The sequence below is a fragment of the Elephantulus edwardii genome, unplaced genomic scaffold (genome assembly GCF_000299155.1).
Source record: "Elephantulus edwardii isolate Elephantulus edwardi_28Jun2011 unplaced genomic scaffold, EleEdw1.0 scaffold00015, whole genome shotgun sequence".
Lineage (NCBI taxonomy): Eukaryota > Metazoa > Chordata > Mammalia > Macroscelidea > Macroscelididae > Elephantulus > Elephantulus edwardii.
The window spans coordinates 22,725,135-22,753,121 of record NW_006399765.1 but is presented as its reverse complement, the minus strand read 5'-3'; the positions used below and the strand labels follow the sequence as shown (position 1 = coordinate 22,753,121).

At 47.9% G+C, this 27,987-nt stretch overlaps 1 protein-coding gene across 1 annotated transcript; it reads left to right on the top strand.

The window, feature by feature from the left end:
* The first annotated feature begins 20,842 nt into the window (after positions 1-20,842).
* SPATA2 (spermatogenesis associated 2) lies at positions 20,843-23,210 on the top strand. Its single transcript, XM_006881628.1, has 2 exons — positions 20,843-21,208; positions 21,993-23,210. Exons 1-2 carry the CDS (start codon positions 20,873-20,875, stop codon positions 23,208-23,210), a joined length of 1,554 nt encoding a protein of 517 aa, XP_006881690.1. The 5' UTR covers positions 20,843-20,872.
* The last annotated feature ends 4,777 nt before the right edge of the window (positions 23,211-27,987 follow it).

The window sequence follows — 27,987 nt, the reverse complement described above, 5'->3', positions numbered from 1 at the left end:
AAGTTACAACAGCACATCCCCTGCTATTTGCTTTTTTGTTTCCAGTGTGCTCTTCCATAGATTTGCCCAGTGCTTGTGACTGTTTACACTGTAAACACATTAAAACTAACAAAAGGAAAAATTCAGCTCTTCAGTCTCACTTGCTGCATCTAAAGATCTCAATAGCTACATGGAACTAGTGGTCCTGCATTAACCAGTGCAGGTATAGGACATTTCCATCAATACAGAAAGTTCTTGAACAGTGTTGCTATGCCCACCTGTGGGAAAGATGGACACATACCAATGTCCAGGAAGGTACCGGCCATAGTAGCAAAAAAACTGGCTGCAAACCTACTGCTGAACGGGGGAGAGGTTATATATGTACAACAGAGGGAATTACAAGCCAGCCAGCTCCATCAGGGAAAGGATTTTTATCCATTTTATTTCTGCTCTGTTTTCAACTTCTAAAACAGTGCGTAGCACGTGATGGATACTCCACAGATATTTGTTAATCACTACAGAATTGATCTGGAACAATCTGCAAAATATATTTTCATTGAAATGATTTCTAGGTATCATTACTGTTGTGGAGCGCCCTTGATTCAGATCTAACCTACAGCAACCTTACAAACAACAGAATGAAACACTGCCTAGTCCAGGTTTATGAGGGATTGAGGGGTTTCCTAGTATACAGGATGTTCTGAGAGAAAATCCAGGCAGACCAGGATAAGTTGATCTGCCTGGATACCACTGGGAAGGTGAAATGGAAGCCTGGGGCCCACATGCCAGGTCTGGAGGAAGACTCGCTATTCTATTTTCTGGTATTATATTGTCTGAACTTCTTTGCCAAATTCACACCAGTGGAGTCAGTTCTGACTGAATGTAGTAACTACAGAATGAAATATTGCCTGTCCCATCCTCACAATCCTTGCATGAGTCTGTCACAGCAGCTACTATGTCAGTTCACCTCATTAAGGGTCTTTCTCTTTTTGATAACTCTCTATCAAGCTTTCTCCAGGGACTGACCCTTCCTGATAACACGCTCGGAGTATATGAGATGATGTCTTGTCATTTTTGCATTCTGGCAGCACTTCTCCCAAGACTGTTTGTTCTTTTGGCAGTGTGGTTGAAAGGAATTAGGCATGGCCATTGCCTCCCAACCTCATCACTCTTAGACCTCAGAACCTTCAATTTCAGCCTGGCGCTGCACAGTTGAGCCTCAGATTCCCATCTTTACCACCAGAGGGCAGAAGAGCACCATGCACACTCACCTGGTTGGACAAAGCGAACACTACCTATCATTCAATCCTCACTTGCTCTTAATTCCCTTGGAGGCAATCCTGACTTCTGAGGCACCTCTGGCTGGTAATGAACATTCAACCTCTCAGCTAATAGTTGAACGCTTAACTGTGTGTTACCCAACTACCCCCTTACTCTCTCTAGGGTCTTTTTTACTGCTTCTGCCCATGGGGCTTTCTGTACTTATCCTGAGAAATAAAATGGTCAGGACACAGTCTAGGCTTGCTAGTTGCTTTACTAGGGGAGACACTGGTGTGTCAATGTTCACTCAGTCCAGGCCTTCTAGAAGGAACCTGCAGGTGTCTTGTTTAACATACGGCTGCTAACAGACAGGTGGGCCGTTAAATCCACCAGCTGCCCAGTGGAAGACAGACAGGCAGTTGTCTCATAAAAAATTTATAGCCATTTTGAGTTAGTATCAGCTTGGCAGCAAAGGTCTTATGTTTTTAAGTGAATGATAAATCATAACCCATGTGTATATTGTGACTTGAGACATTGGCCAACAATAGAATAAAGACTTTGTAACTAGCAAGATATTTAAAAACAAAACCTCTTGGTTCCCAGGGATGGGGAGGGTGAGCCAAGGGAGTAAAAATGAGTAATTTGGATTGGCAATATACAATAGGGGGATAATCAGACACTTTAATTAATGAGTTAATCAATTGTAATAAATGTTATAAAATGTGTACGAACGAGTGAATGAAACTTAACATGATTTGTAAACTTTCATTAAAATTTTTATTTTTAACAGTATTTTTATTAGTTCACTGTTGCACCATTTTCTTCCCTCCCTCCTCTCCCAGTCCACTTTGCAATGCACCTCTTGCTCCAGATTGTTGTCATACAGATTATACCTAATCATACATTCCTTTCAAACCGTTCTTCTTCTCATCTGTTCCAATGCAGTGTTCATTATCTATCCACTCTTTTCTTATTCTCCTCTTAACCCTCCATATCAGTCCTATTTTATGATAGCAATATTATGCAGTATTTGTCCTTTTGTGACTGAGATGTTTCAGCATAATGTCCTCCAGGCTCATCCATGAATGTTAAGAAAGAACATATAGAAGTGAAATTGACTGGATCATTAGATACATGTATGTTTCATTTTATTAGAAACTGGCAATCCAAACCATTTTCACTGCCATCAACAATGTAAAGAGTTGTCCGTCACCCTCACTGCCACTTGCTGTTCATTTTGGTTTCAGCCTTTCTCGGGAGGACGTCTGATATTTGTGCGTGGTGATGTCTTGTGGTTTTCATTTTATAGGTGATTGTGGATGAGCATATTTTATGTGCTTATGGATCATTCTTGTTTCCCTTTGTACAATGGCTGTCCAAGGCCTTCACTCATTTTTTATCTGGTTGTCTTTTTATTGTTTAGTTGTAAAAAAAATATTTTGTTGTTGAAAAATGACACAGAAGAGCATACATCAGTTTCTACATGTACCACTTAGCGACGTCGGTGGCATTCTTTGAGTTGTGTCACTTTTCTCAAGCTCCTTTTCCAAGTTTTCCATCTCTCATGGACACAAACTCACTGATAAAGGTCATTATGAGCATTTTCCACAAGTCTGAATGCAATTTTGAACTTTATTCACCTTAAAGGTATGTAAAGCTTAAGACCACACCAGACTTTTGAACGCCAGTGTCTTAGTCAAGGAATGCCAGTGGTGTCATGTGTCCTGAGTCAGCTGCTTCAAATCCACCGGACACTTGATGGAGGAAGATGGACAGTGTATCCTCCTATAAGGACTTACAGCCTCAGAAACCTAACAAGGGTTATGAGTTGGGACACTTGATGGAGGAAGATGGACAGTGTATCCTCCTATAAGGACTTACAGCCTCAGAAACCTAACAAGGGTTATGAGTTGGGCTCAACTCTTCAGCAGTGGGTGTGCCGTTTGGGGGTGTGGCTTGAGTCAGTGCTGCTGTAACAGACATTTATAGCCTAGGGGTTAAGGAGTTGTGCTGTCAACCCCAAAGTGGTTCAAATTCACCAGCTGTTCCTCAGGAGAAAGATGGGTAGTCACCCACCATGTGATTTACAGCCTCTAAAACCTGGTCAGCTATGGGCTAGTTCCAAACCAATGGCACAAATGGGTGATTTTAACAAACAAATTTCTTTCCTCACAGAAAATGTGCCTTTCTCTGAAGAGGCAAGAAGTCTACATTCAGGACTCATCTGAGGTGGACAATAAATAAAGATGATAGCAGAACTGACGCCTTTGAGCTGTGGCGCTGGAGAAGAGTACTGAACAGCCCATGGTTGACCAAAAGTACAAATGTCTTGGGGGGAGTATAGCCAGAGTGCTCCTTAGAGACAAAGATGATGAAAAAACTCCCTCTCACGTACTGTGGGCATGTTGTCAGGAGGGATCAATCCTTGGAAAGGGACACCATGCTCAGAAAGGTGGGAGGGTCACTGACAGAGGAAAACTCTCAATGAGATGGATTAACGCTGTGAATGTAAAAGTGTGCTCAGTATATCAGACACGGTGAGGATGGTACAGGACAGGCCAAGGTTCAGATCTGTTGTCCCACCGCTGTGATGAGTCACAGTCTACCTGATGGCACCTAACAGCAACTCTAGGAGAGTTGCTAACTGAAAGGTAATCGGTTCAAACCCACCAGCTGCTCCTTGGGGAAAAGACGAGGCTGCCTGCTTTGTAAATATTTACAGACTCAGAAACGCCCAAGGACAGTTCCACATGGTCTCTCTGAGTCAGAAGTGACCAGGCCGGCAGCGGGTAGGTGGCCTTTAAAAGAAAAAGGTTCCTTGTTTTTGCTCCCAGACAATCTTCACGAGACCTGGCATCTCTGTTTCTCCATCTCTACTTGCTCATTTGTTTTTAACTCTTTTAATCTCCAAAGATACTGATTTACAACATACTCTATTTGAGTGAGTGACTGAATGCATGGATCAGTCACAATTAGGTAGTTTGGTGAGTAACTTGGACAACAGTTTCAGTAAAGCCCTACTCTTTTGAGTAGTTTAAATGCAACAGATGTAGCAGAAAGTCATTACGTTAAATCCCAAGTATGTTCCCCACCTCCAGAAGAAACCCACTGTATACCCTAACTTGGTAAGCCCATAATGCCAGCTAACTTGTTTTGAATACTCACTGCATACCTTTGTGTTGAATACTCACTGCATACCTGGCACTGAGTGTTGTTAGGTGCACCGAGTACACTCTGACTCACAGTGACCCTATGGATAACAGCATAAAATCCTGTCCAATCATGTAGCATCCTCACAGTCCTTGTTGTTGTTGTTATGTGCCGTCGAGTCGCTTGCGACTCATAGCGACCCCATGTACAACAGCCCTAAACCCTGCTCTATCCTGCTCCAACCGCACCGCCTCTGACACACCCATCCCGATTACCCCAGTCACTGAATCAATCCATCTCATAGAGGGTCTTCCCCTCCTGCGCTGTCCCTCCACCCTCCCTAGCATGATGTCCCTCTCCAAGGACCTCCTTACAACATGTCCAAAGTATGTCAGATGAAGTCTCAGTCAGAATCCTTGCCTCCAAGGAGCAGCCCGGTTTAACCCTTTCCAGGACAAGTCTGTTTGTTTTCCTAGCAGTCCATGGTATTCTCAATACTCTTCTCCAGCACCACAGCTCAAAGGCATCAATTCTACTTCTATCCTCCTTAGTCATTGTTCAACTCTCTGATGCATAACAAGTGATTGCAAAGACCATGGCCTGTATCAGTCGCACCTTAGTCTCCAGAGTGACACCACTGAAGAGAAATGGTGTCACAGTCCTTGCTGTTCTTAAGTCCACTAGTCCAGGCACTGTGATGATACATTGTCTTTTAAGATCTTCCTTCCATTGTACCTTCCACTTTTCTAAGCATGATGTCCTTCTCCAGCGACTTGCCCCTGCTGGTAACATCAAAGTATGTGAGGTGAATTCTCACTATCCTTGCATTTAAGACACTCTGGCTGCACTTTGCCCACGGCAGATTTGTTTGTTCTTTTGACAGCCCATGGTATAGTCAGTGTTCTTCAGCAACATCACAATTCGAAGGCACTGACTCTTCTTTAGGGAGCTCTGGTCACTGGTAGATAAGAAGCCGTCCTGCAAGTGGTTCAAATCCACCACGTGTTCCATGGGAGGAAGATGGGCACTCCCCTCGCCTGAGATTTACAGCCTCTGAAAACCAGCTGGAGGGTCAGCTATGTGTCAGTTCAGACTTGACAGTAATGGGAGAGAAAGAAATTCTTCTTCAATCTTTGTAACAGCCCATTTAACCCTCTGCCACATTCTCTGGTAATTATTCTTATCACTCTCATAGATAACTGAAGCCAAAGAGCTTGTGCAAGGTCACAGCAGTAAAAAGGCAGAGCTGGGATCTGAACTCTGGTCTATTGGCTCCAGAGTCGACCTTTCCCTGCTTGGAAAATGTTGCTAGGTTACAAGACAACATGTGCATGGCTGTCCTTTGCCTGCTTCAAGGACGCTGGGCACTGAAGTCAAAAGCCCTTTGAAGCCCAGAACGTTAAAAGACCCACCCAACCCAGTAACAACTAGAGTGCCTATCCTCTAGTTACTGTTCCAGGGTAATTAAGAAACCATCGAGACAGTTGCTGAGCTGTCCACATCCAACCCCTTTGTGTCTCTTAGAAGCTGGGCTGGGCTGGGTGGGTCCTGCTAATCACAGCCCTCAACCAGCCAGGTGCCTTTGGACTCCTGGGTGGCCCCCCTGCAGATGGGAGGACTTTGAAATGCCTGGCGGTTGGGTTTATATTTAGGGAGAAGAGGGGAAGTAAGCTTTTTGTACTGATCTCAAAGGAGCCTGACAGCACCAGCTTCAGATGAAGACATGCCTCCTCTGGGCTATAAACCTCCCCCCAGCCCTGCCTCCTCCACCCGTGGGAGGTCAGAAAATGAATTCTAAATTTGGGGAACCAGACAGAATCCTAAGCTCCCAGTAAATTCATCTTCAACAGAACTATCGTTCTAACCCTGGCTAAAGCCTGCTGCAGGTTTATGCCTCTTAAGGCACTGGGTTATTTCCCTGTATTACCACATTTATTCTGCAAAGTAGTCTTAGGAGGAAGGTACCAATATCAGACCCATCTTACAGTTGAGGAGACTGAGGCTTAAAGAGAAGGTGTCACATATTTTCTGACTTGGGTCCATGCTCATAACTGTAAGACAATATAATTTAAATTATGCTCTTGGATCAGACTAGAGATCCTGGAAAGAAATCAATATCATGAAGTAAGAGCCAGTGGTTGACAACCTTGTAGGATTAAAACCAAATCAAGGGAAATTCAATCGCAAGTGCCATGGGTAAAGTGCCTCTGGGGGCGTATAAAGAGGACAGAACAGTAGGTAAGGCTATTCTAAGCATTCACAGGGACTCTCATTCATCCTTAAGAGGCAAGAATGGTGAAACTTTGTCTCACACACTTTGAGCATGTTGTCAAGAGAGGCCAGTCTTTAGAAAAAGACATCATGCTGGGGAAGAGGAAGGGTCAGAGAAAGAGAGGAAGACCCTTAACAAGATGTTCAGTGACTGTCACAATGGTTTTAACAAATCAGAGGATGACACAGGATAGGGCAGGTTCACAGCGTTGCTGTGAGTTACAGTCTACTCAACAGCATCTAACAACCTCATCTCACTTAAACTGTTCCAAGAGAGGTGTTACTGTTATATTTTCCATTTCTCAGATGAAGAAACACAGGGGATGCTAGGTCATTTTGCTCAAGTTCATATGCTGCTGTTGCTATTACATGCCGGATTTGGAACAGGCCCCTTCTCACGGACCCACACCGTCCCTTACTACGGGGACTTTATGTCCTTATGGACGAACACCTAGAATGGTCCAGGCTTTTGTTTTCTTTTTGGCATTGCAATGACGCAACAGGTCTCTCTCTCTCTGTGTATGTGTGTTTATCAGGTGGATTCTGAGAAATCAAGCTGCTGGGTCAGAGGAAAGCTTTTCTCTTTTATTTTTCAATTCAATACACCTCTGTATTGTCGGAATTCATGTGTTATTTTTGTGATAAAAAGCACCTAAAAAAATAGAAAGAGGTAGGTAGATTGCTCATGTTGTTGGCTGTTACAGAGTAGAAGTGCCTAATCACTGTCACATGACCGTTATATAATCTGCTCATCATTGTGTAATAAAATCTGAAAAAGGTATTCCTATGATTCCAACATGACCAAGCAGAGAAACCTCAGGCCCTCCACAGTCTTTAAAGATGAGAAATGAGACCGTCTTTCTAACTTAATAACCAGTGTTTCCTTCTGGTAAAGCCGTGAAAAATCTCCCTGGTTTCTCTTTTCGCTGTCACAGAACCACAGGGTTGGAAGGACTTTTTTCCTGTTTTGAAAATGTATATTGTATACCGAGAATGAAGATTCAAGTTTGACATGTACAATCCAGGGACATTGATCAGATCCTTTAAGTTGCACAACCTTCCTCCTCCTCATTTTCTATGTTGTTCTTCCCTATGAACAAGCTCACTGCCCCCCAAAGTTCCTGACCAATTTTCTGAGCTTCTGTCTCCAGTGTCATTCAAGATACACAGATCTTACAAGAGCATAATTCTCAAGGCAGACATTGTTTGCTAGTTAAGTAAAACTACTGTTTGGGATTTCATGGGATTTTAAATTTTGTTCTGTTTCCTTGCCCTTTTGATTAAGGATCCTTCTATGGAATCTTTGATCTAATTGTTTAGTGATGGTCACTGTGCATCACCTGGTCAATCTGCTCTGACAACAAAGAAGACTGCTGTTCATTCCATTTCCTCCTATGCCCAACACTCCCTGTCTGTTACTCCAGATAAAGAGATCAGTTGTGTCTTGGATGGCTGTCTGCACAATTTTAAGATGCTCCTCCCCATAGCCAATGAGTTGGGACTAACCCCCAGCTGACCTTTGGGGTTTGGAGGCCATTAATCATACAGGAGTAGACTGGCCATCTTTCTTCCTTGGGGCTGATGGTGGATTTGAACCACTAGAAAGGTGCAGCCTCTGGGCTGTTTAGCAGCACGACTCTCCACTGACGACATCATCAGAGCTTCCTTTTAAGCCCACAGGCACCATGTAATGCATTAGAACAGAAGCAGCACATTTTAGGCCATTTAATTGAGATGTCTCGTGACACCATGCCCCTAACCCTCCAAACCCAGGAACCAAATTCCATGAGGTGTTTGATAGTACATGTCGTTGATGTGTACCTTTACGTAGGAACCGACCCATAGCTGACCCTCCAGCTGGCTTTAGGAAATCGCATGGGAGGAGACTGCCCACCTTTTTCCTGCAGAGCAGCTGGTGGATTTGAATCATGTACCTCTGGGTTGGCAGCACAATTCCTTACCATAAGCCACCAGAGTTCTCTGTAGTAGTACATAAGTGACATCAAAAGAGCCCTGCAAGCACATGATTAAGGACTCAGTTGAAAGGTCAACAACTTGAACCCATGAGCCGGTTTATGGGACAAAGATGTGGCTGACGGCTTCTATAAAGACTGAGAGGCTGGGAAATCCGATGGGCGGTTCTTCTCTGTCCTATAGGGCTGCTGTGAGGGGAAATCAATTTGATGACAATGGGTTTGGTTTTGGCCTTTAAGCTGCCTCTTTTTGTTGTTGTTGTTAATATATCTATTACACAATTTTTGAAAAAAAATTTTTTCACAAGAGTACAACTTATTGGCAACCATTACATTAATCAACTGTGTAACCCTACCTTTAATGTGATTTTTTTTACTGACACCCAAGCAGATATATGCACACCCGTGTTTATTGTGCCTTTGTTCACAATAGCAAGGAACTGGAAACAACCTAAGTGCCCATCAACAAATGAATGGATAGAGAAGCTGTGGTTTATTCACACAATGGAATACTATGCTGCATTGAAAAACAAGAAACTCATGCAATATTATTCAAAATGGATGACCCTGGAGGACATTATGCTGAGTGAAGTATCTCAGTCACAAAAGGACAAATACTACATGGTGCCACTGTTGTAAAACAGGACTGACCTTGGTGTTGGGGGGAGACTGAGAAAGATGGGTTCAATAATGTATACTGCATTGAAACAGGTGAGGGAGAAAACTGTTTAAAAGGGAGATGTGATTAGGTATTTTTGTCATGACAGGAGTACAGAGTGAAGGCTACACAGTGGAGTGGACTTGGGGGGAGGGATTGTAAAACAATGGAAGAATTTTACTTTTACTTTTCCAAGAGGGGAATGTACTGGGGGGAGGGGTGGGCAGGGAGAAAAGTGCAACGATGATAGAATGGAAATCCAAAGTCTGTAAATTTTCATTGAAATTAATAATTTAAAAAAAATTAAAAACGTTATTTTTCCATCACTAAACAGAAACTCAGTACTCCATAGTAATATCATCCCCCTTTCTTCCTCTTTCTCAGATAACCACTAAGAAACTTTGGTCTCCATACACTTGCCTGTTTCTATCTTGTAAAACTTTGGTTCTATAAAATTTGTCCTTTTATGTTTGATTTATTTCACTCATCATGATGTCTTCAAGCTCCAACCCTAGCTGAATTTTTTTTTCCATTTAAATTTTACTTACCTTGAGAATGTTGTTATACATTGTTCGGTCTCAGTCAACTCGCAGCCTTCCCTCCAGCAGGTTTTCAGAGGCTGTAAATTGCATGGGAGGAGACTGCCCATCTTTCTCCTGTGGAGCAGCCAGGGGATTTGACCCACATGGTTTTGTGTTGACACCACAATAGCTTATTTACTAGGTCAGAATAAAAGATGGTTTCTATTATTTTCAAATGTACAATTTAGTGACACTGATGTCTTAGGTTCTTTGAGTTGCGCAACCATTTTCAGCCTCCTTTTCTGAGTCACTGCTCCTTCATTCACATAAAGTTCCTACTTGATTTTCTATGTTGTTGTCAATTTGATTCCGTATATGTGGTTATTAAAAGAGCCAAATGGGGGAGCTCTGGTGGCCTAGTGGCAAGAAGCTGCACTGCAACCCTGAAGGCACACAGTTCAAACCCACCAGATGCTCTGCTGGAGAAGAAGGGACAATCTCTTCCTGTATCAGTCAGATCCAATTTGACAGTACGCACACTAAAAATAATAAATAAAATAAAAAAAGAGCCAAATGCTCAAGATCTAGAAGGACTGTTTTTTGGAGTTCCATTGAGAAAATCTGCTGTGAAAAGACTTCTCCGAAGTGCCAAAGAGCAATGACATCAGTTTAAACACGAGATGTACCTGATCCTACTCATGGTATTTTCATTTACTTCTGTGTCTGTGTAAATATTTTTTTTAAATTAATTTTAATGGAAGTTTACAGAGACTTTGGATTTCAATTCATTCATTGTTGCATGGTATTTTCACTTACTTCTTAATACAGCTGAAAGTTGGACAATAAATAAGGACAGAAGACTTGATGTCTTTGATTTGTAGTGCTGGTGAAGCGTACTGTGCATCCCATGAACTGCCAAAAGATCAAATAAGTCTGTCTTGGGAGAAGTGGGGTCAGGGTGTTACTCAGAGATAAGGATGGTAACAGTTTGTATCATATACTTTGGGCTTGTTGTCAGGAGGGACCAGACCCTGGAAAAAGACATCATTACATTGGGAAAGTTGGAGGTTCAGAGAAAGACCCTCAGGAGATTGACACTGTGACTGTAACAATGGGCTCAAGCATATCAGAGACGGTCAGGCTAGAGCTGGAGAGGGCAAGCTTCAGATCTGCTGTTCATAGGGTTGTTATGAATCATGGTCAAATTGTCTGCACATGAATAACAACCTGTGAAAACAGTTACCAGAGGAGCTGTCTCAAAGGCAGGCACAGTTAGTTGGGATGAGAGTTTTTCTTGGCTAGAATGCCAGTAAACGCCATCATCTTGTGAAGATTTGAAAAAGGCTGATGTACACAAATACCTTGAGTGAAGGTCAGGCAGAACAGATAAATATAGTAATTACATCTGTTTGAATAGCAGGTTGTTGGTTCACTCAGCAACTACTGAGTCCCTTCACTACTAGCTTGTCCCCATCCTAGCTCAGAAATTCAATCTCATAATCGAGGACCATCTATTGGGCCCCTCCTGACCAGGCATACCTGACCCTGATGTAGAAGAGTCAGGAGGAACAAAGACCAGTAGCAAGCTCTAGGTATGGGGGGAAGGTGTCAGGTTAAAAATAAGTATGTACTCCACTTTCATAAGAGTTGAGAAAATGCTCATAGTCTTAGGGGGTACCCAGCAGAAGAAAAGTCTCTGCCTAAGCATATCAAAGAAAGCTTCAGAAAGAAAATGAGGACCTAGAGGGGGCTTGGAGAGGGGAAGGGAAGAGGCGAGGAGACGGCACCCAGACTGAGGGAACAGCATACACAGATTTATGGAAGCCAGAGCATGAGGGTGGAGAAGCTGGGAGCAAGTTCAGGAAAACAAAGTGGTTGAGTCCTGGGGAGGGTCGATCAAAGTCAAGGTGGTGGGTACAGGTATATATAGACAAACCTATGGACAGTTCCATGACAGACTACCAGGATGGATGTAGTATCTCTCTCACACTGCTGTCCAGTCGGGCCCTGTTGGAATCAACTCATAGCTGACCCTCCAGTGGGCTTTCAGAGGCTGAAATCATATAGGGAGGAGACTGCTCATCTTTCACCTGCAGAGTTGCTAGTGGATTCGAACTGCTTGCCTATGCATTGACAGTACAACTTCTTACTCACTCGGCCATGCAAATCCTATTGGTGTCTGCTACAAAGTCTTCAAAGCAAGGAGGAGATTCTGTTGGAATCTCTCCACTCCTGGCTTCTACTCAGGAAGGCAAAGATAATTTCCTTTCATATAACTATATATGACAACTACTGGTACCCTGTTGTTGTCACCAAGTACAACTCATAGTGACCCTATGAACAATAGCTCTGAACCTTGTCCTATCCTGTGCCATCTTCACACTCCTTTACACATTAAGAGTCCATTGCGCAGTCATCGTGTCAGGATGGATGCAGTATCTCTCTCTGGTTGAGGGTGTCTCCTCTGCCGACCCTGCACTCTTCCAAGCATCATGTCCTCTCCAAGGAATAGCCCCTTCTGGCAACATGCTCAAAGTATATGAGGCAAAGTCTCATCATTCTTGCCTCCAAAGAGCACTGCAGCTGCACCCTCTCCAAGATATAGTTATTTGTTCTTTTGGCATTCCATGGGATGTTCAGTGCTCTTCTCCAACATCACAACTCAAAGGCATCAATTGTTCTTCTGTCATCCCTATTCATTGTCAAGAAAACAAAGATTCTTACCACTGGACTGATAAGCAACATCATGGTGGATGGAGAAGAGATTGAAATGTCAACAACTTCACCTTTCTTGGATTCACAATACCCTTGGTACCAGCAGTCAGGAAATCAGGAGACTTATCACATTGGGAAATCTTCAGTTAGGAACTTCTCTAAATTATTGAAGAGTAATGAAGTTAGTTTGAGGACTAAGGTGCCTCTGATTCAGGTCATGGTCTTTCTGATCATTTGCTGTGCATCTGAGAGCTGGACAATGAATAGGGATGACAGAAGAAGAATTGACTGAAGACTGGTGGCTTAGTGGTAAGGAACTGTGTTGCCAACCCCAAGCCATGTAGTTCAAATCCACTAGTTGCTGTGTGGGAGAAAGATGGGTAACCCCTCTCTTGATTTACTGTCTCTGAAACCCCGCTATAGGGTGAGCTATGGGTTGGTCGGTTCCAACACAACAGCATACCACTAGTGAAACACAGTTTACATACTTCCTGAATGGTGCAAACTGTCAACAACGGGTTTGACCTTGACTCCCAATGGAAAGGTGGACCGTTCGAGTCCACCCTGACGACCTTCAGAAGAAAGGTCTGGCGATCTACTTCTCAAAAATTAGTCACTGAAAACTCTGGAGCAAACCCGTCATGAATGAGAATCAACTGAACTGCAACTGTGCTTTTTTAAAAAATTGTATTAAGTCACTTAATTGTTATTAAGAACGCTGAAGTAGGTCCTATCACTCTTACATCTTATAAATGAGAAAAAGAGGCTCAGAGATGTTCAGGAGCTTGCCCCAGGCCACAGAGCAAGTTGCAGGTCCAGCATCAGGACGCTCTTATCTTTAGCCTGTAACATCTACGATCCACTGAAGGTTAGATCCCGTGGGGCGCGATATTGGGCCTCTCAGTTGCTCTACTCGGTGTTTCTGTCTGTAAAATGGGTCGAGCAGTCCGAGCGATGCAGTGAGGGGCGCAGCCGGCGGACCATCTCCACCAGGGCCGAGCGCGAGAAGCGCACTGGCAACTACCCTGGACCACCCCTTCTCCGGGCTGCCGGCCCGTCTCCATGACAACCCGGCCAGCCGCCATCTCCCGGCCTACCGGCGTGCGTCATTTCCGGCTCATGCATTTCCGGGTGCGCGCGCCAGCCACGGCAGTGACCCTTCAGCCCCGAGACCGAGGTCCTGCGTCTTCCCCGCCAGCTCCTCGACCTCCGGCTCTTTCCTTCGCCGCCAGCTCCTCATGCGCGTCGGGCCCGGGCACCAGCTTCTGCCTGGCTCCAGCGCGCAGCCGTAGTCCCGCCTCCTCAGACCACGCCCCTCCGGAGGCACTTCCGGGGCGAGTATTTCCGGGTTACCGCGGGCCCCCGAGTACTGGTCTCGGTACCCCGCAGCCGGCCGGAGCGGGGAGAGCCCAGCCGGGCCCGGCTCCGGCTCCGGCGGCGGCGGAGGCTCCGTCCTCCTGCCCTCTCTCCCCAGCGGGGCGGCCTCGGCGACGGTGCTCGGGGTGAGTGTGCGGCGGCCTCGGCGGAAACTCCCTCCGGGGCTTTCCCGGGCGGAGGGGGTGCCCGGCTCGGCTGGGGTCCGCGGCGCCCGGGGCGGCGACAGGCAGGCCCGCACCTCTGTCTCCCCTGGGGCTTCATCTGGTCCTGGATCAGCCCCGGTTCCCCCAGAGACTGACCCGCAGACACCTGGCGCCGGCCGAGGGTGGCTCGAGGGTCACCCCCTGTCCAGCGACTGGCGGAGCGGGAGGACGCGGTGGGGCGGTGAGCGCACGGTGGTCCCTAGCGCACGCTCGGGCGGCCGACCTGGGTTTATGCTAGTATGTGACCTTGGACAAGTTGCTTCACCTTCTCCTTAGTTACTTCGCTGGTCAGATCGAGGTGAGCCTATCTGCAGGGCGGTGGTGGATGCAGGCGACGCTCGGTCCCGGGCGTGCCGTAGGCATCCTGCAAATGGTAGCGGCTGTTACTCTATTCACGAGGCGATCACAGGGCCCCCGAGTTTTGACAGTTTTGGCACCCAATGTGTTTCTTGCTGTCCATTGAAGTCTTAGGAATTCTCCAAGCTGGGATGCAGCCGCCAGCTTCCACCCCCATGAAGAGGGGAAACGGCTTCTTTCAGCTCCTCGGAGAGGCAGCTGCCACTAGAGAAACTGACTTGCCGTTATTTTAAGAGATTTGGAGAGTCTTTGTCTCTGGAGCCAGGTTGGGCTGTGCGGAACCGCTGGTGTTTTGCAGGAGGTGGAAGGTGCCCTGGGTATGTCTCGGGGACCTCTGCTTGGAGTGAGCTCATTGGCGGGATTTGAACTGCTCTTGCTGGTTCCCGCGTGGAGACAGACTGAAGGTTGCATGGGAGATGTGTAAACTTGTGGGCTGGGGTGAAATTAGCTTCTGCCTGTGCAGGGGGCATGGGGTGTGGGGATGAGGGTTCAGGTGCTGCTTGGGCAGCGATTTCAGGGTGCATGGTCCAGCCCAGGGAGAGCTAATGCTTTGCTCCCCAAAATCATGTTACTACAATCTAGAGGAACTGGGAACAGATTTTTATTTCCTTTGAGACCTCTGGAAAAAAAAATACAAAAGCCATCCCCTCCATGACTGCAATCTCTCCGATCTTTAATTGACTTTCTGTTCAAAGGGGCCTGGGTTTATAGATGCACGGGCTGTGGGTTTTGGGCAGGCGCCTTTGCTATGTTAGGGATGTCACACTGCCTTTTCTCCCCCTTCCCCGCTCTCCACCAGACTGGCACGTCTTAGCGTTCCTGGAACAATCCTTGGTTGCTTGGAGAAACGAACAGCTTCTGTCCCTGGGCTTGTCTTGGTCTCCTATAACCACAGTGTTTCAGCAGAGAATGTTTTTTGTTGTTCTTGCAGAGTGCCGGGAATAAATTGCTGCCTCTGTGTGCAGAAAAGGCACCAGCTATGACCAGCTACAGGGCAGGCTGTGTTTTCAGAAAATGTATTCAGCAGGGATGATGTCAGCGGCTCCACCACTGGCCGGTCTCTGGCCAGCCTCTTCCCTTGGCCCTTGAGCTTACATCACAAAGAGATTTGTGGCGCTTCCAGCCCCAGTCTGTGTGGGAAGCTGTGAAATTTGCTACTACAGGAATTTTTAGCACTTGCCTGTGCTGTCACAGAGCATTTCAACTTAGCAGAGCCCTTTCAAGTAGAGGTGCCCAGCGGATGCAGCTGGCCTGCTTTGCCGAAGCATCTGCTGCAGAGCTGAAGAGGCTGCTCCACTTCTCCTGGTTGTGTTACTTAGGGCGAGCAGCATGGCCTATCTGAGCCGTGGTCCGTCCCCCCCCGCTCTATTTTGGGATTGTCATAAGAGTTAGGTTGATTTTCCTAGAGCACTTAGCAGAGGTCCCTCACATACTAACCTCTTGGTGCATGCTTGATGTGGTGGTGGTGTGCCATTGAGTCAGAACCAACCCATAGCTGGGCCTCCAGCGGGTTTTCAGACGCAGTAAATCACATGGGAGGAGATTGCCCATTCTTCTGTGGAGATTTGAACCATATGCCTTTGGGATTGCAGTACAGCTTCTTCCTGCCACTAGGCTACCAGAGCTCCCTTGGTACATAGAGGTGGTGGTGGTGGTGGTTGTGTACCATCCAGTTGGAACCAACGCATAGTTGACCCTCTGGTGGGTTTTCAGAGGCAGTTAGTTAATCACACGAGAGGAGATAGCCCATCCATCGGCAGAGCCGCGGGAGGCCTCAAACCATGTGCCTTTGGGATTGCAGCGCAGCTTCTTACCACTAGGCCACCAGAGCGCCATGCTAATTATTAATTGTAATAATCCAGATGTAATTTATTTTATTGTGCTCAGCAGACATTGCAACAAATTTAGGATTTGGCAACTCTATGTTGAACAAGCCTATTGGTACCATTTTTCCGTTAGTGAGGACTCCATGTCTGTCATATTTGATGATTCTCAAAATAGTTCAAGTTTTTCCTAATGCTGTTGCACACTTCCTAATAGATTACAATATAGTGTAAACATAACTTTGACCTGCCCCAGAAATCCAAAAGTCATTTATGTCACTATTTGGTTTATTGTGAATGTCTGGACCTGGACCTGCAGTAACCTTGAAGGTATGCCGCACAGCTGATTGACAGTGGAAGCCGTGCTCCCACCCCAGCTTGACCCTTTCAAGCTCTGTCAGCTTGGATAGGTTGCTTCATGGCCAAGCCTTGGTTTCTTCTTTGTCGTGAGGCTTACACGAGATGACGCATTTCAAGGGGACTGTCCATTGTTAACTCATGGCACCTCTGCAATTGTTAGTTTCTCTCTCCCTTTCTTAATTACTTACTAGCACTCACCTTCCACTTTTCCTATTTTATTTTAGGCCTGGCCTACATAGGTTGGGTCAGGATTCTTAGATGCAGGGGAGCTCTCGTGGCCTAGTGGCAAGGAGCTGCAACTACAATCCCAGAGGCGAACGGTTCGAATCCACCAGATGCTCTGCCGGGCAAGGAGGGACAATCTCCTCCTGTACCAGTCAGATCTGATTTGATGGTACACCCACACAAAAATAATAAAAATAAAATAAAAAAAATAGAAAAGGATTCTTAGATGCATTTCATTTAGTGATTTTAGGATTCGGAACACCAGCTGGGCTGTTTGGAGGCAACAGACAGGGATGTGGACTGAAGATGTTGACCTGAAGAGCTGACTTGAGGGTGGCTAACTAGGAAAACCCAGCCCCTCAGGTCCAAGGCTCCCTCCCTTGTACGGAGAAGAAATGAGGCAGTGCTGGGAAGTTTGATGGCCTTCTGCTTAAATAAATGGCTTTCAAAAGAGTCCCTGGGGCCAGAGGCAGGATGGAAACCTCAGATAAACGAAAAGTGGTGGACGCTGTGGGCCTTCATTCAGTAAGGAAAGCAGTGAGCATCTTTTGGGTTGTGGTGCATCTTTGTTTGTTTCTTCCAAAGAGCACATGGGATTGAGCACTAGCTTTTCGACCTAGAATTGAGGGCAGGACTCTGCCCTTAGCGCTGTGCCCTACTCTCACCTTCTCATCTCCTGCCCCCAGCTCAGGGCCTGGCAAACGGATGCTGCATACTTACGTGTTCTCCACAGCAGTCATGGCATGACGGCAGGAGTGTGTGTTTCAAGTCAGAAGGCCAGTCTTGTACCCTTGGAACTCTTTTTGACTAAGCCCTAGTTCTTCACCACCCATCATGCCATCCTTAGAGCCTCTGTGCCTTTCTGTGGCCTGGGGACATGGGTGGGGGACCCGAAGAGGGACCTGTGGGTGCTATTCTCTTTACCAGTTTTATCAAGCACGGCTACACTGCCAGGCCTTCTAGTGAACAAGATTAGATATAATCCTTGCTTTTGTGGAATTTAGCAGGTAATAGGGAAGATGGGAAGCTAGGATAGGCTGTCCCCACCCCTCCCCACCCTGGTTACAAACAGCTGGCTTACCCTTAAAGTCTGTTTACTCTCACTGCTTTGAAATGATTGAACCAACCCTTGGAAACAATGATTCTTCACCACAGTCACTTGCATTTGCCACTTTTAAGAGCCTTTTTTTTCTTTCTTTTTTTTTTTAAATATTTTTTTATTTTATTATTTTTGTGTGCGTGTACCATCAAATCAGATCTGACTGGTACAGGAGGAGATTGCCCCTCCTTCCCCGGCAGAGCATCTGGTGGATTCGAACTGTGCGCCTCTGGGATTGTAGTTGCAGCTCCTTGCCACTAGGCCACCAGAGCTCCCCTAGCCTTATAAAATTGTTGAGCCTTTTTTTGCACCAAAATTTGGCTTGATAAGAACCTTATGCTTATGCACCTGTTCCGACTACCTGCAAATGCAACCTAAAGATACACATGGGGAAAAGCTTGCTAGTAACCTGCCAGTAAATGAATGAATAAAAGAAAAGATGCTCACCATTGGGCTGAATGGCAGCATCATGATTACTGGTGAAGAGATTGAGATTGCTAATAGTTTCAGTTTGCTTGGCTTCACAATCAACACTCTTGGTACCAGCAGCCAGAAAACCAAAAGACAAATTGCATTGGGAAAATCTGCTGTCAGGGACCTCTCCAAAGTACTGAAGAGCAATGATGGTAGTCTGGAGACGGTCCATGCCATCATCTTTGCAATTACTTGCTATCCATCAGAAAGCTAGACAGTGATTATGGATGATAGAAGGAGAATTGATGCCTTTGAGCTGTGGTGCTGGAGAATAGTGTTGAATGCTACGAGAACAAACAGGTTCATCCTAGAGGGGGTGAAACCAGGACGGTCCTTGGAGGTAAGGATTCTTGAAGCTTTGTCTGGCATACTGTGGGCATTTTGCAAAGAGTGATGTGTCTTTGGAGAGGGACATCATACTGGGGGAGTGGAGGAACAGTGCAAGAGAGGGGGACCCTCCATGAGATGGATTGGTTTCAGGGACTAGGGTAATGGGGGTAGGTGTGTCAGAGACAGTAAGGTTGGTTCAGGATAGAGCAGGGTTCAGAGCTTCTGTACATAGGGTCGCTATGAGCCACAAGCGACTTGACGACACATAACAACAGTTCCCGGTATAATGAGTTCACAAAGGACTGGGAAGGTATGAGTTACTTTACCAGGAGTGACCAAGGGAGGACTCTGAGAGGTGACATTTGAGCAGAGGCTAAATTTGACGAGAGTAATCTAGCTCTCTGATAAATCAGATAAAGAACATGCCAGGCAGAGGAAACAGCACATGCCAAGGTCCTGAGCTAGATAAGAACTTGACAGGTTTGAGTTGAAGAGCAGACGTTGGCCCGTGTGGGTGGAGTGAGGGAGAGGCTATTGTGAGAAGGGGGCAATTGTCAGGAGAAGGACCTGTGTCCTTAGGCTGGTGTCTCCTTCCTGTGTTTCTTGCCGGAAGCATTAGGGCTCCCTTGACAGCTCAGCAGGGTCAGAGAAGGTGGCCCTGAGCCATCGTGATGACCCTGAAGTCTTGCAGAAATTGTGGCTCCACAATTGAGGTTCCACACTCAGGCTTTAAATCTTGTGTCTGTGGCTCCTGTGCTAGAAATGGAAACTGACTTGAGCACAGTGGCTGTATGTGTCCTAGTAACAGTATGTGTCTTATTAACAAGTAGCTCAACTGACAGGATGATATAAATGCTGTGTGTCTTGCTTGGAAGACTCCATCCTGCCCTCACGGCGGGGGTTAGAATGGTCTCCTAGTCCAGCCGACCGAATGCTAGCATGCCATGGTGCTGAAAAGCACTGTGGGGGAGCATCTCTTTACAATTTACATGTGATCTGCCCTCTCCTTGCTTTGTAGTCCTCACTGATGTGATGACATGGCGATTTGACCTCAGGAGGCAGGATCATGCTAACGACTGGCATGGCCCTCCCAGCTGCTCCCTCGCCATCAGCCATGCTGACTGCTCCCTGGGAAAGCCGAGTGTACTGGGTACCCACATGCACTTGGATGCCAGACAGCCTGGCCTCTATCTCAAAACAGCTCTGAAACCCTGAGCAAGTTAATGTCTCTGGGTATCAGTTTTTACATCTGTGTGATGGGGATTGGGAGTTCTATGCAATGGTTAAAACACTTGACTGCTAACCAGAAGGTTGGTAGTTCTACTCTACCAGCTGATACATAGGAGGAAGCTATGTCATTCGGCTCCTATGAAGATTGCAGGCTGGAAACCCTGTGGAGCAGTCCTGCTGTGTCCTGTAGGGTCGCCCTAAGTCAGAATGGATTCATTTGCAGTGGATTGTACGGTGACGCGGACAGAAATACGATTGGTATCTGCCTCCTAGTTTAGAGGAAGATTAAAGGAGGTCGTGCGTAGAGCACCGAGCTTGCAGGAAGCGCTCTCGAAGTGTTTGCTCAGTTGGAGTCTTGCTTCTTGCTGATGCTTCTGCTCTGGCACTCCGTTTGCCTGCCTCTTTCCTGGCAGACTCCTTGTTCTTCAGGTCTAACTGAAAAATCCCTGCCTGGGGGAGCCTTTCACCATTCTCCCTTCTCCCCGTAAAACCTGATGAGGTGTCTTTCTACACACCCAGAATGGTTTCTTCGAGAACATTAATCACAGTTTTAATTATGAGCTCAAGTCGAGGACCTTCCTAGACCGGTTTCCACTCTACCCTGTACGTAGCGCGTGTCTGGTGACTGTGCTGATTGAATAGACAGGAGCTGGGCTTCTGGAGCCCATGAGAGCGGCCAGTCCTGTTCGCTGCTGAGCCTCGACAGTCAGGCGCGGTCACTGTTTCGAGGGATGACGCGGCTCTTGTTTTCTCCCTTCCAGAGTGCCCCGCTGCTTCTGGCAGGCAGCATGTCCGGGCCGTTGGCAATGGCCCAGCCTCCACCCCAGACGCCATGGAGGAGATAAGGTAGCCCCTTCCCCAGCCTGAATGGGGAAGCCTAGTTCAATGGATACAAAATACAAGGACGACTTATTTCGGAAGTATGTGCAATTCCACGAGGGCAAAGTGGACGCCCCCTCCAGCAAGCAGCGGCCAGGCAGCGATGAGTACCTACGGGTGGCAGCCTCGACCCTGCTCAGCCTGCACAAGGTCGACCCCTTTTATCGATTCCGGCTGATCCAATTCTACGAGGTGGTGGAGCGCGCCCTGCGTTCTCTGGGCTCCGCCAGCCTGCGGGCCTTGCACTGCGCCTTCAGCCTGCTGGAGACTGTAGGTGTCAACCTCTTCCTCTACCCGTGGAAAAAGGAGTTCAGGAGCATCAAGGTAAGGCCAGTGAGGCCCTCTGAGTGTTCCCCTAGCTCTCCTTTCATCCCTCCCAGGCCAGCCCGGGGTGGGAGGGTTGTGCCATTCTGGTCACCTGCCTTCTGTACTCTCTCAGACCCTCTGGGTTCCCTGCTTTCTCTGGGAGAACCACCAGAATGACTGACCTCCTGGCTTCCCACCTTGACTATTGGTATCCCACCCATGAGGTTGGAAGGGTGGACAGTGCCCCATGCTGGACCAGGGCAGAGGTTTGGGCTGAGTATCAGCAAGTCCGTGGCTGTTTTACATGTGAGGAAGGGCCTTCTGTGTTGGATGGGATGTGACTGGAGGGGCATGAATGGAAGGGAGGCCAGTGAGGAGATGCTGCTGACATCCAGCAGCCAAGAGGAAATGGGGGTGTGGATGCAGAGGGAGTAGTGACGCAGGAATGAAGAGATGGCGTTGAGAGGGCTAGGATTCTGGATTACTCCACTGGTGTGATATTGACCAAGGCAGGCCCTTCCACCCCACATGTTATTTATCCAGACCTTTGTAGGAAGCTAGGAGGAATATTTTTACTGTTCCCTGGGCATTTGATCAGCAGTCCAGTGCCCGTATTCACCGTGTGCACAGAGCAGAGCCTTTGTGCCCCTGGCACCCTCACATTAATGCTGTGAGATTTCTGTCACCACCTGCAGCTGGGGGCCAGTGGGCACCCTCTCCTCTCCCTCACTCACCTGCTCCAGCACAGCCTCTGTCTCAGAGAGGAATCCCGCCCCACTTTTCTACCCTTTCCTCCTCCTAGACCTACACAGGCCCATTCGTTTATCACGTCAAGTCGACCTTGCTGGAAGAGGACATCCGGGCCATCCTAAATTACATGGGCTACGTGCCTGAGCTGGGGACTTCATACAAGCTCGCGGACGTGGTGGAGACGCTGCAGGTGAAAATGGTCTCCTTTGAGCTTTTTCTGGCCAAGGTGGAGTGTGAGCAGATGCTGGAAATCCACTCACAAGTGAAGGACAAGGGCTACTCAGAACTGGACGTCGTGACTGAGCGCAAGACCAGCACCGAGGATGTGCGTGGTTGCGCGGATGCCCTACGGTGGCGGGCTGAGGGCAGGGAGCACCTGACCACCTCGATGGCCAGGGTGGCACTCCAGAAGTCTGCGAGTGAGCGGGCGGCCAAGGACTACTACAAACCCCGCGTGACCAAACCCTCGAGATCAGTGGACACCTACGACAGCCCCTGGGAGAGCAGGAAGCCACCTCTGAAGGCCTCGTTGAGCCTGCGGAAAGAGCCTGTGGTGGCCGACGACCTCAAGGATGAGATCATCCGCCCATCCCCCTCACTCCTGACCATGTCCAGCTCCCCACACGGCAGCCCAGACGACCTGCCGCCCTCCTCCCCCAGCAACGGCCTTGGCCTGCTGCGCAGCACGTACTTCTCCACTCAGGACGACGTGGACTTGTACACTGACTCGGAGCCCAGGGCTACGTACCGTCGGCAGGATGCCTTGCGGCCAGATGTGTGGCTGGTCCGAAACGATGCCCACCCCCTCTACCACAAGCGCACACCCCCCGCCAAAGAGTCCGCCCTCTCCAAGTGCCAAAACTGTGGCCTGTCGTGCAGCTCCTCCCTGTGCCAGCGCTGCGACAGCCTGCTTGCCTGTCCCCCAGCCTCCAAGCCTAGCGCCATCCCCAGCAAGCCCTCCGCCCACGACAGCCTGGCCCACGGGGCAGCTCTGCGGGAGAAATATACGGGCCAGACTCAGGGCCTTGATCGCTTACCACACCTCCACTCCAAGGCCAAGCCCTCCGCCTCAGCCACCTCTCGCTGTGGCTTCTGTAACCGCCCGGGTGCCACCAACACCTGCACCCAGTGTTCCAAGGTCTCCTGCGACACCTGCCTCAGCGCCTACCATTACGACCCCTGCTGCAAAAAGAGTGAGCTGCACAAGTTCATGCCCAACAACCAGCTGAACTACAAGTCCACCCAGTTCTCCCATCTCGTGTACAGATAGACTTGACCGCACTTTCCTGCTACAAGGGCTACACACTGACCTTTCTGGTTTCACGGTGAAGAGTAGTAACGTGCTGGCCTGAGAAGCAGGGGCCCGTGCTTGACCAGTGCAGGTGCCAGGGGCCCCGTGACCGGCTACACCACATGGAGCAACCATTGACTCAGATGTTTCAACTGATGGCTGCTGTGTCGTTTGACAAGGGAGAGGGTGGCACTTCCGTTCAGATCATTTTTTGCTAATCTCTCTATTCCCTAGTCAGTTGTATTTCTTTTTTTAAGAGGAATTCTGTCTCTGGGAGTCTTCACTCCTCCCCACCCCCTTGCCATCAAGCCAACTTGGGCTGGGAAGGGCCCTTCAGGTCACTACCAAATGCCCACCTGGAGTGGTGAGCTAGAGGCCTGTTGGCTTGTGAAATGAGCCCTCCTGCCACACTGGGGCCTCTTCCAATGGCTCATCCTTTTCAGCCCACCCCCCCAGCCAAGTGTGTCCCCCAGCCCCACTCCTAGTGCTCGCTTCCCACCCAGGCTTGAAAGGCTGCACCACGCCCAGTATTAGCCAATGTCATCCTGTTGCCAAGCACAGCTCACGTCCACCCACCGTGTATGTGACCCTCCCAGCAGGAAGGGCACTTCTTTCCTTTCTGTTGTTTGCACATGCTCCTATTACTGTACTGTAAATAGATATTTTTGAGATTTATTTTTAAATAAATATTCAACTTGCCGCGTGTTTCAAAGTGGTTAAGAAAATGAATTATGTAACTATTTATAAAGAGGCCCGGGTTCTTCTGTCTTCCGAGGGAGCGTCTCCCGTCCTTTCCATTGTGGCCTCCTCACTCTCTGTAGCCCGAGGGGCTAGTGCTGAGTGCAGGCAGGGCAGAACCCGAGACACTGTCCCTTTTGAGTTGGTGGAGGCTGCTCTGTCTTCCCTATGATGACCATACACCTACCTCCAGCGTGCACCTAGGGTGCGTGCGGGCGTAGAGGTGAGGCTGCACGCCTGCTGACGTGTGGTGGGCCGGGGACCTTGCCCTGACCTACAGTTCTGGTCACTGGCACTTGCTGAGGGCAAACCGTGCACTTCAGACTTCTTGAGTCTGGTTTCAGAAGGAAAGTCATTTGAGGTTCCCTCTACCCCTCCATCTCAATCCTCCTTTCCTCCCCTTTTCCTGGGACTCATCTGCAACAACATTTTGCACTAAAAAGGGACAAGAGTCGAGCTGTACCCGTTCGACTTCTCAGCCAGTCCCAAGCCTCTCCTGTGAGTTGTTGACCCTCTGGGGTGCAGGGCAGGAGCTGGGCAAGAGTCTGGAAAGAGAACAACGTCCTTGTGAACTAAGGAAACAGTAGATTTTAGCTGTGTTTGTGATGGACAGTGTCATAGGAACTTACATGCCAGGGGTCTTCTGGCAAAATCAAGACATTGAAATCGTGAACAGATTTCAACCAGATAAGAGTCCTGAGGTCACTGTTGATTTGCTGATGTTCTCTCAACTCACCAGAGTGATTTTAAGGTCTTTTGAATCTTCCATGCCTCTCTTATTTATCCTGGTAGATCACTTATAGGCGCCCTGGTGGCACAGTAGCTAAACGCTTGGCTGCTAACTGAAGGGTCAGCAGTTCAAACCCACCAGCCACTCTTCGGGAGAAAGATGTGGCAGTCTGCTCCCGTCGAGGTAATGGTCTCGGACCCCTAGTGGGGTAGTTCTTCTCTGTCCTGAACAGGACAGGGAGATCAGCTGTAGATAGGCAACGTGTACATACCACTGAACTTCAGCCCTTTGTTACAGAGCCCGCCCACTCCTGGGCTTCCGTTTCTGATGTTCTGCCTTTCCACATTTCAGTAGCGTCAATGTCTGTTCTGCTCCCGAGAGCTCTCGTTTCGTAGTTTTCCATTTCCAGACTGTTCCTGCAGCATTGCAGTCACTCTCCCGGCCAACTGTGACGCCACGTATCTCACACAGTGAACAAGCCCGGGGGTGAGAACTCGTGCTGGGAGCAGACGTCCCATGTACATACCATCACGGAAATACTGTGTTCACGGACCGGACTGGAACCGAGTCCCTTCTTGGTGTGTATCTTACTGTTATGAAGTTGATGTGATCCAGATTGTTAACTATATGCCAATTTTAAGATGCAGGTGTTTTGCATTTGATTTCTACCAACAGTTGAAATAATTGAGAGATGAAAAACTAAATAAAGTGTCTTCCATTGTTAAATGCGGTGTTTGGGGTTTTATGTCCCCTTCTCTGTTTTAAGTTCGGATTGCAGGGGCTTTTTGGTTCTTTTCCCTCAAGCCTCATTTCTTCCTTTTTTTTAAAATAGGGAATTATTTATTTTGCTTAACTTTTCTAAAGCCTTCATTTTTTTTATTTCCTTCCTCCCCTTATCCCCAACTGTGGAAATTTCCAGCAAAAGCAAAAGGAGAAAGGTATTTCTGAAATCCTGTGATCTTATCTATCACACAACTTTACAAATAATTAAGTCATAACAACCACAACCGTTCATTGCTGTCAAGCTCATTTATTCTTTGATCATAGGCCTCAGATTTTCTGCTCTGGGAAACTCACGCGTAATAATTGCCAGCATTTGAAGGTGGATCCTGTGCCAGGCACTATTGTGTTGCTACTTTCTGTATGCCTGATCTCAGGTAGCTGATTCAGTCACCCTGTAAGGCAGGAGAGGATCCCTGGTAATGCTGAGCTGCTTAACCAAAAGGTCAGCAGTTCGAGTCCACACAGCAGATCCGTGGGAGAAAGATCAGAGGGTCTGCTCTTGTGACAATTAGAGCCAAGAACACACTGTGAGACAGTCACAGCTCTCTGTCCAGTGGGGTCCTTGTGAGTCAGCTGCCTTGGAAGCACCTAACACAGCGTCATGGGCAGGTGTTGTTAGGACCCCATTTTGCAGATGAGGAAGCAGGTACCCAGCCGTGCTTCCTGGGAGCGGGTCTACCTGCTCCAGGAGGGAGGCCCCGTGGTCGTGAATGACAGACCTGAAATTATGCTGAATGGTATTATAGAAAGATTCATTCCATCTTTAATTCTTTGGATCAATTTCAAGACCTCTACAAGGAAGTTCTGTTTAATGCTGACAAAGAAAGCTCCGAGCCTCAGGCGGATAATCGTAGCTCGGTGTTGAGTTACCTTCTGTTTAGGGCAAGCCATCCTGCCGGTCCATTGACAGTGTGAGAGAATTGCTTTTAATAATCATTTCAGGTGATTTTAAAAATGAGAGTTGACTCAAAGTAAAATATGTGGCAGGAATCCTGCCTGGTTGGAACGGAGCTGAGGTCCTGGCTGGTTGGGACGCAGTTGAGGTCCTGGCCGGTCGGAATGCAGCTGAGGTTGGGGACGTGGGCTGAGTGAATGTCCGCGCCTCAGGCCACCCCAGGGCCGGCCCGCCCGTGCTATGTTTGGTTCATGATGGCACCATCCTCCATCCCCATCCTGGTGTCTCTTGATCATGACAGTCACTTTCTAGAGATGAGCGCTGCTCCTGGGAGCCAAGCCCTCACAACAGATTGCCTCATTCGCATATGTAAATGACACGCATATTTAAACATCATCAAACCCACCAGCTGTACCATGTTAGCACTGCTGCCAGCTCTGAGCCCCAGTCTGTGCACCCTACACACTAGTGTCTGGGGCAGGGAGGGAGATGCGAGCTGTGGCAGGCACTGCTAATTGCACCCTGATCTCCCACAGCCCTTCTTCCTTGGTAAATGGAAGCCCCTTGCAGCCATTCAAAGTTGAGATGCTGACAGGGGTGGCCCTGCCGCCAAGTCAGATCCCTGAGATGCAAAGTGCTGGCAAGGTCCTTTCTTCACATCCCAACCTTCCTCCTGGCTGAAGGCACTGAATGGAATATGTCAGGGACTCTGAGGTGCTGGCAAGTCAAGAGGACTTGGGCTGAGCATGGAGGTGGTCCCAGAGCGAGGCTTTATCCATTGCACTCCGGATGTGTTGACCCCTGGCAGTTTCCCCAGATATGGGAAGCTTGGGTCTATGCTCATGTTTTCCCATGTTAAAAAATGAAAGAGGACATGGGTCAAACAGGAAGGAGCTGGTCCTGGTGCTCGGAGAGTTTCTTACAAAAGTAGAAAAGGCACACAAGCATCATGATTTTTTAAGTTCTCGATTATCAAAGGGTTACAAAAAAGACCCTAACATCTGTTCTTCCAGATTGTCTTCCTATATGTCTATACACAGTTTAAAGGCCAATGCTGTGTGTGCAGCTTTGAAATCTGCTTTCCTTACTTCAGGTAGTTAGGATGATTTTTGTCACAAAGTTAAAACCAATGAAGTCATAAACAATAAGGACGTCTTCTGCCTCATGCAGTGAGATCCGGAGGGCAGTGCAGTTCTGGGTTTCGTTCATTCGTTGGCCTGGCAATGTGCTTCCCCAAGGTCAGCCTTCCCAAACCCTGTGGAGCGCGCTCCTAACTCTGACACACATCAGTTACCATTAGTTGGTATTGACTGGATGGCGGCTGTCTTGTGTTGTTTTTGCCATTCATATACACACACTAGCAGGGCAGTAGAGGAGGTAGCACTGAGCCACGTCACATTCTGACTGCGTAAGTTCAGTAAGTCCAGTGCCTTGCACATACTAAAAGCTTTTGATTTGGGCCAAGGGAGCATATCCTTGGGCCTTCTGTCTTCTCTCTCTGCTTGTTGAAGTCTTCCCTCGTGGTCTCAGAGCGGCTGCAGCTGGTCCAGGCCCTGCACCCTCACATAATGAGAAATGGAGGTCCGCAAGGTCAGAAGAGATGCTTCCCT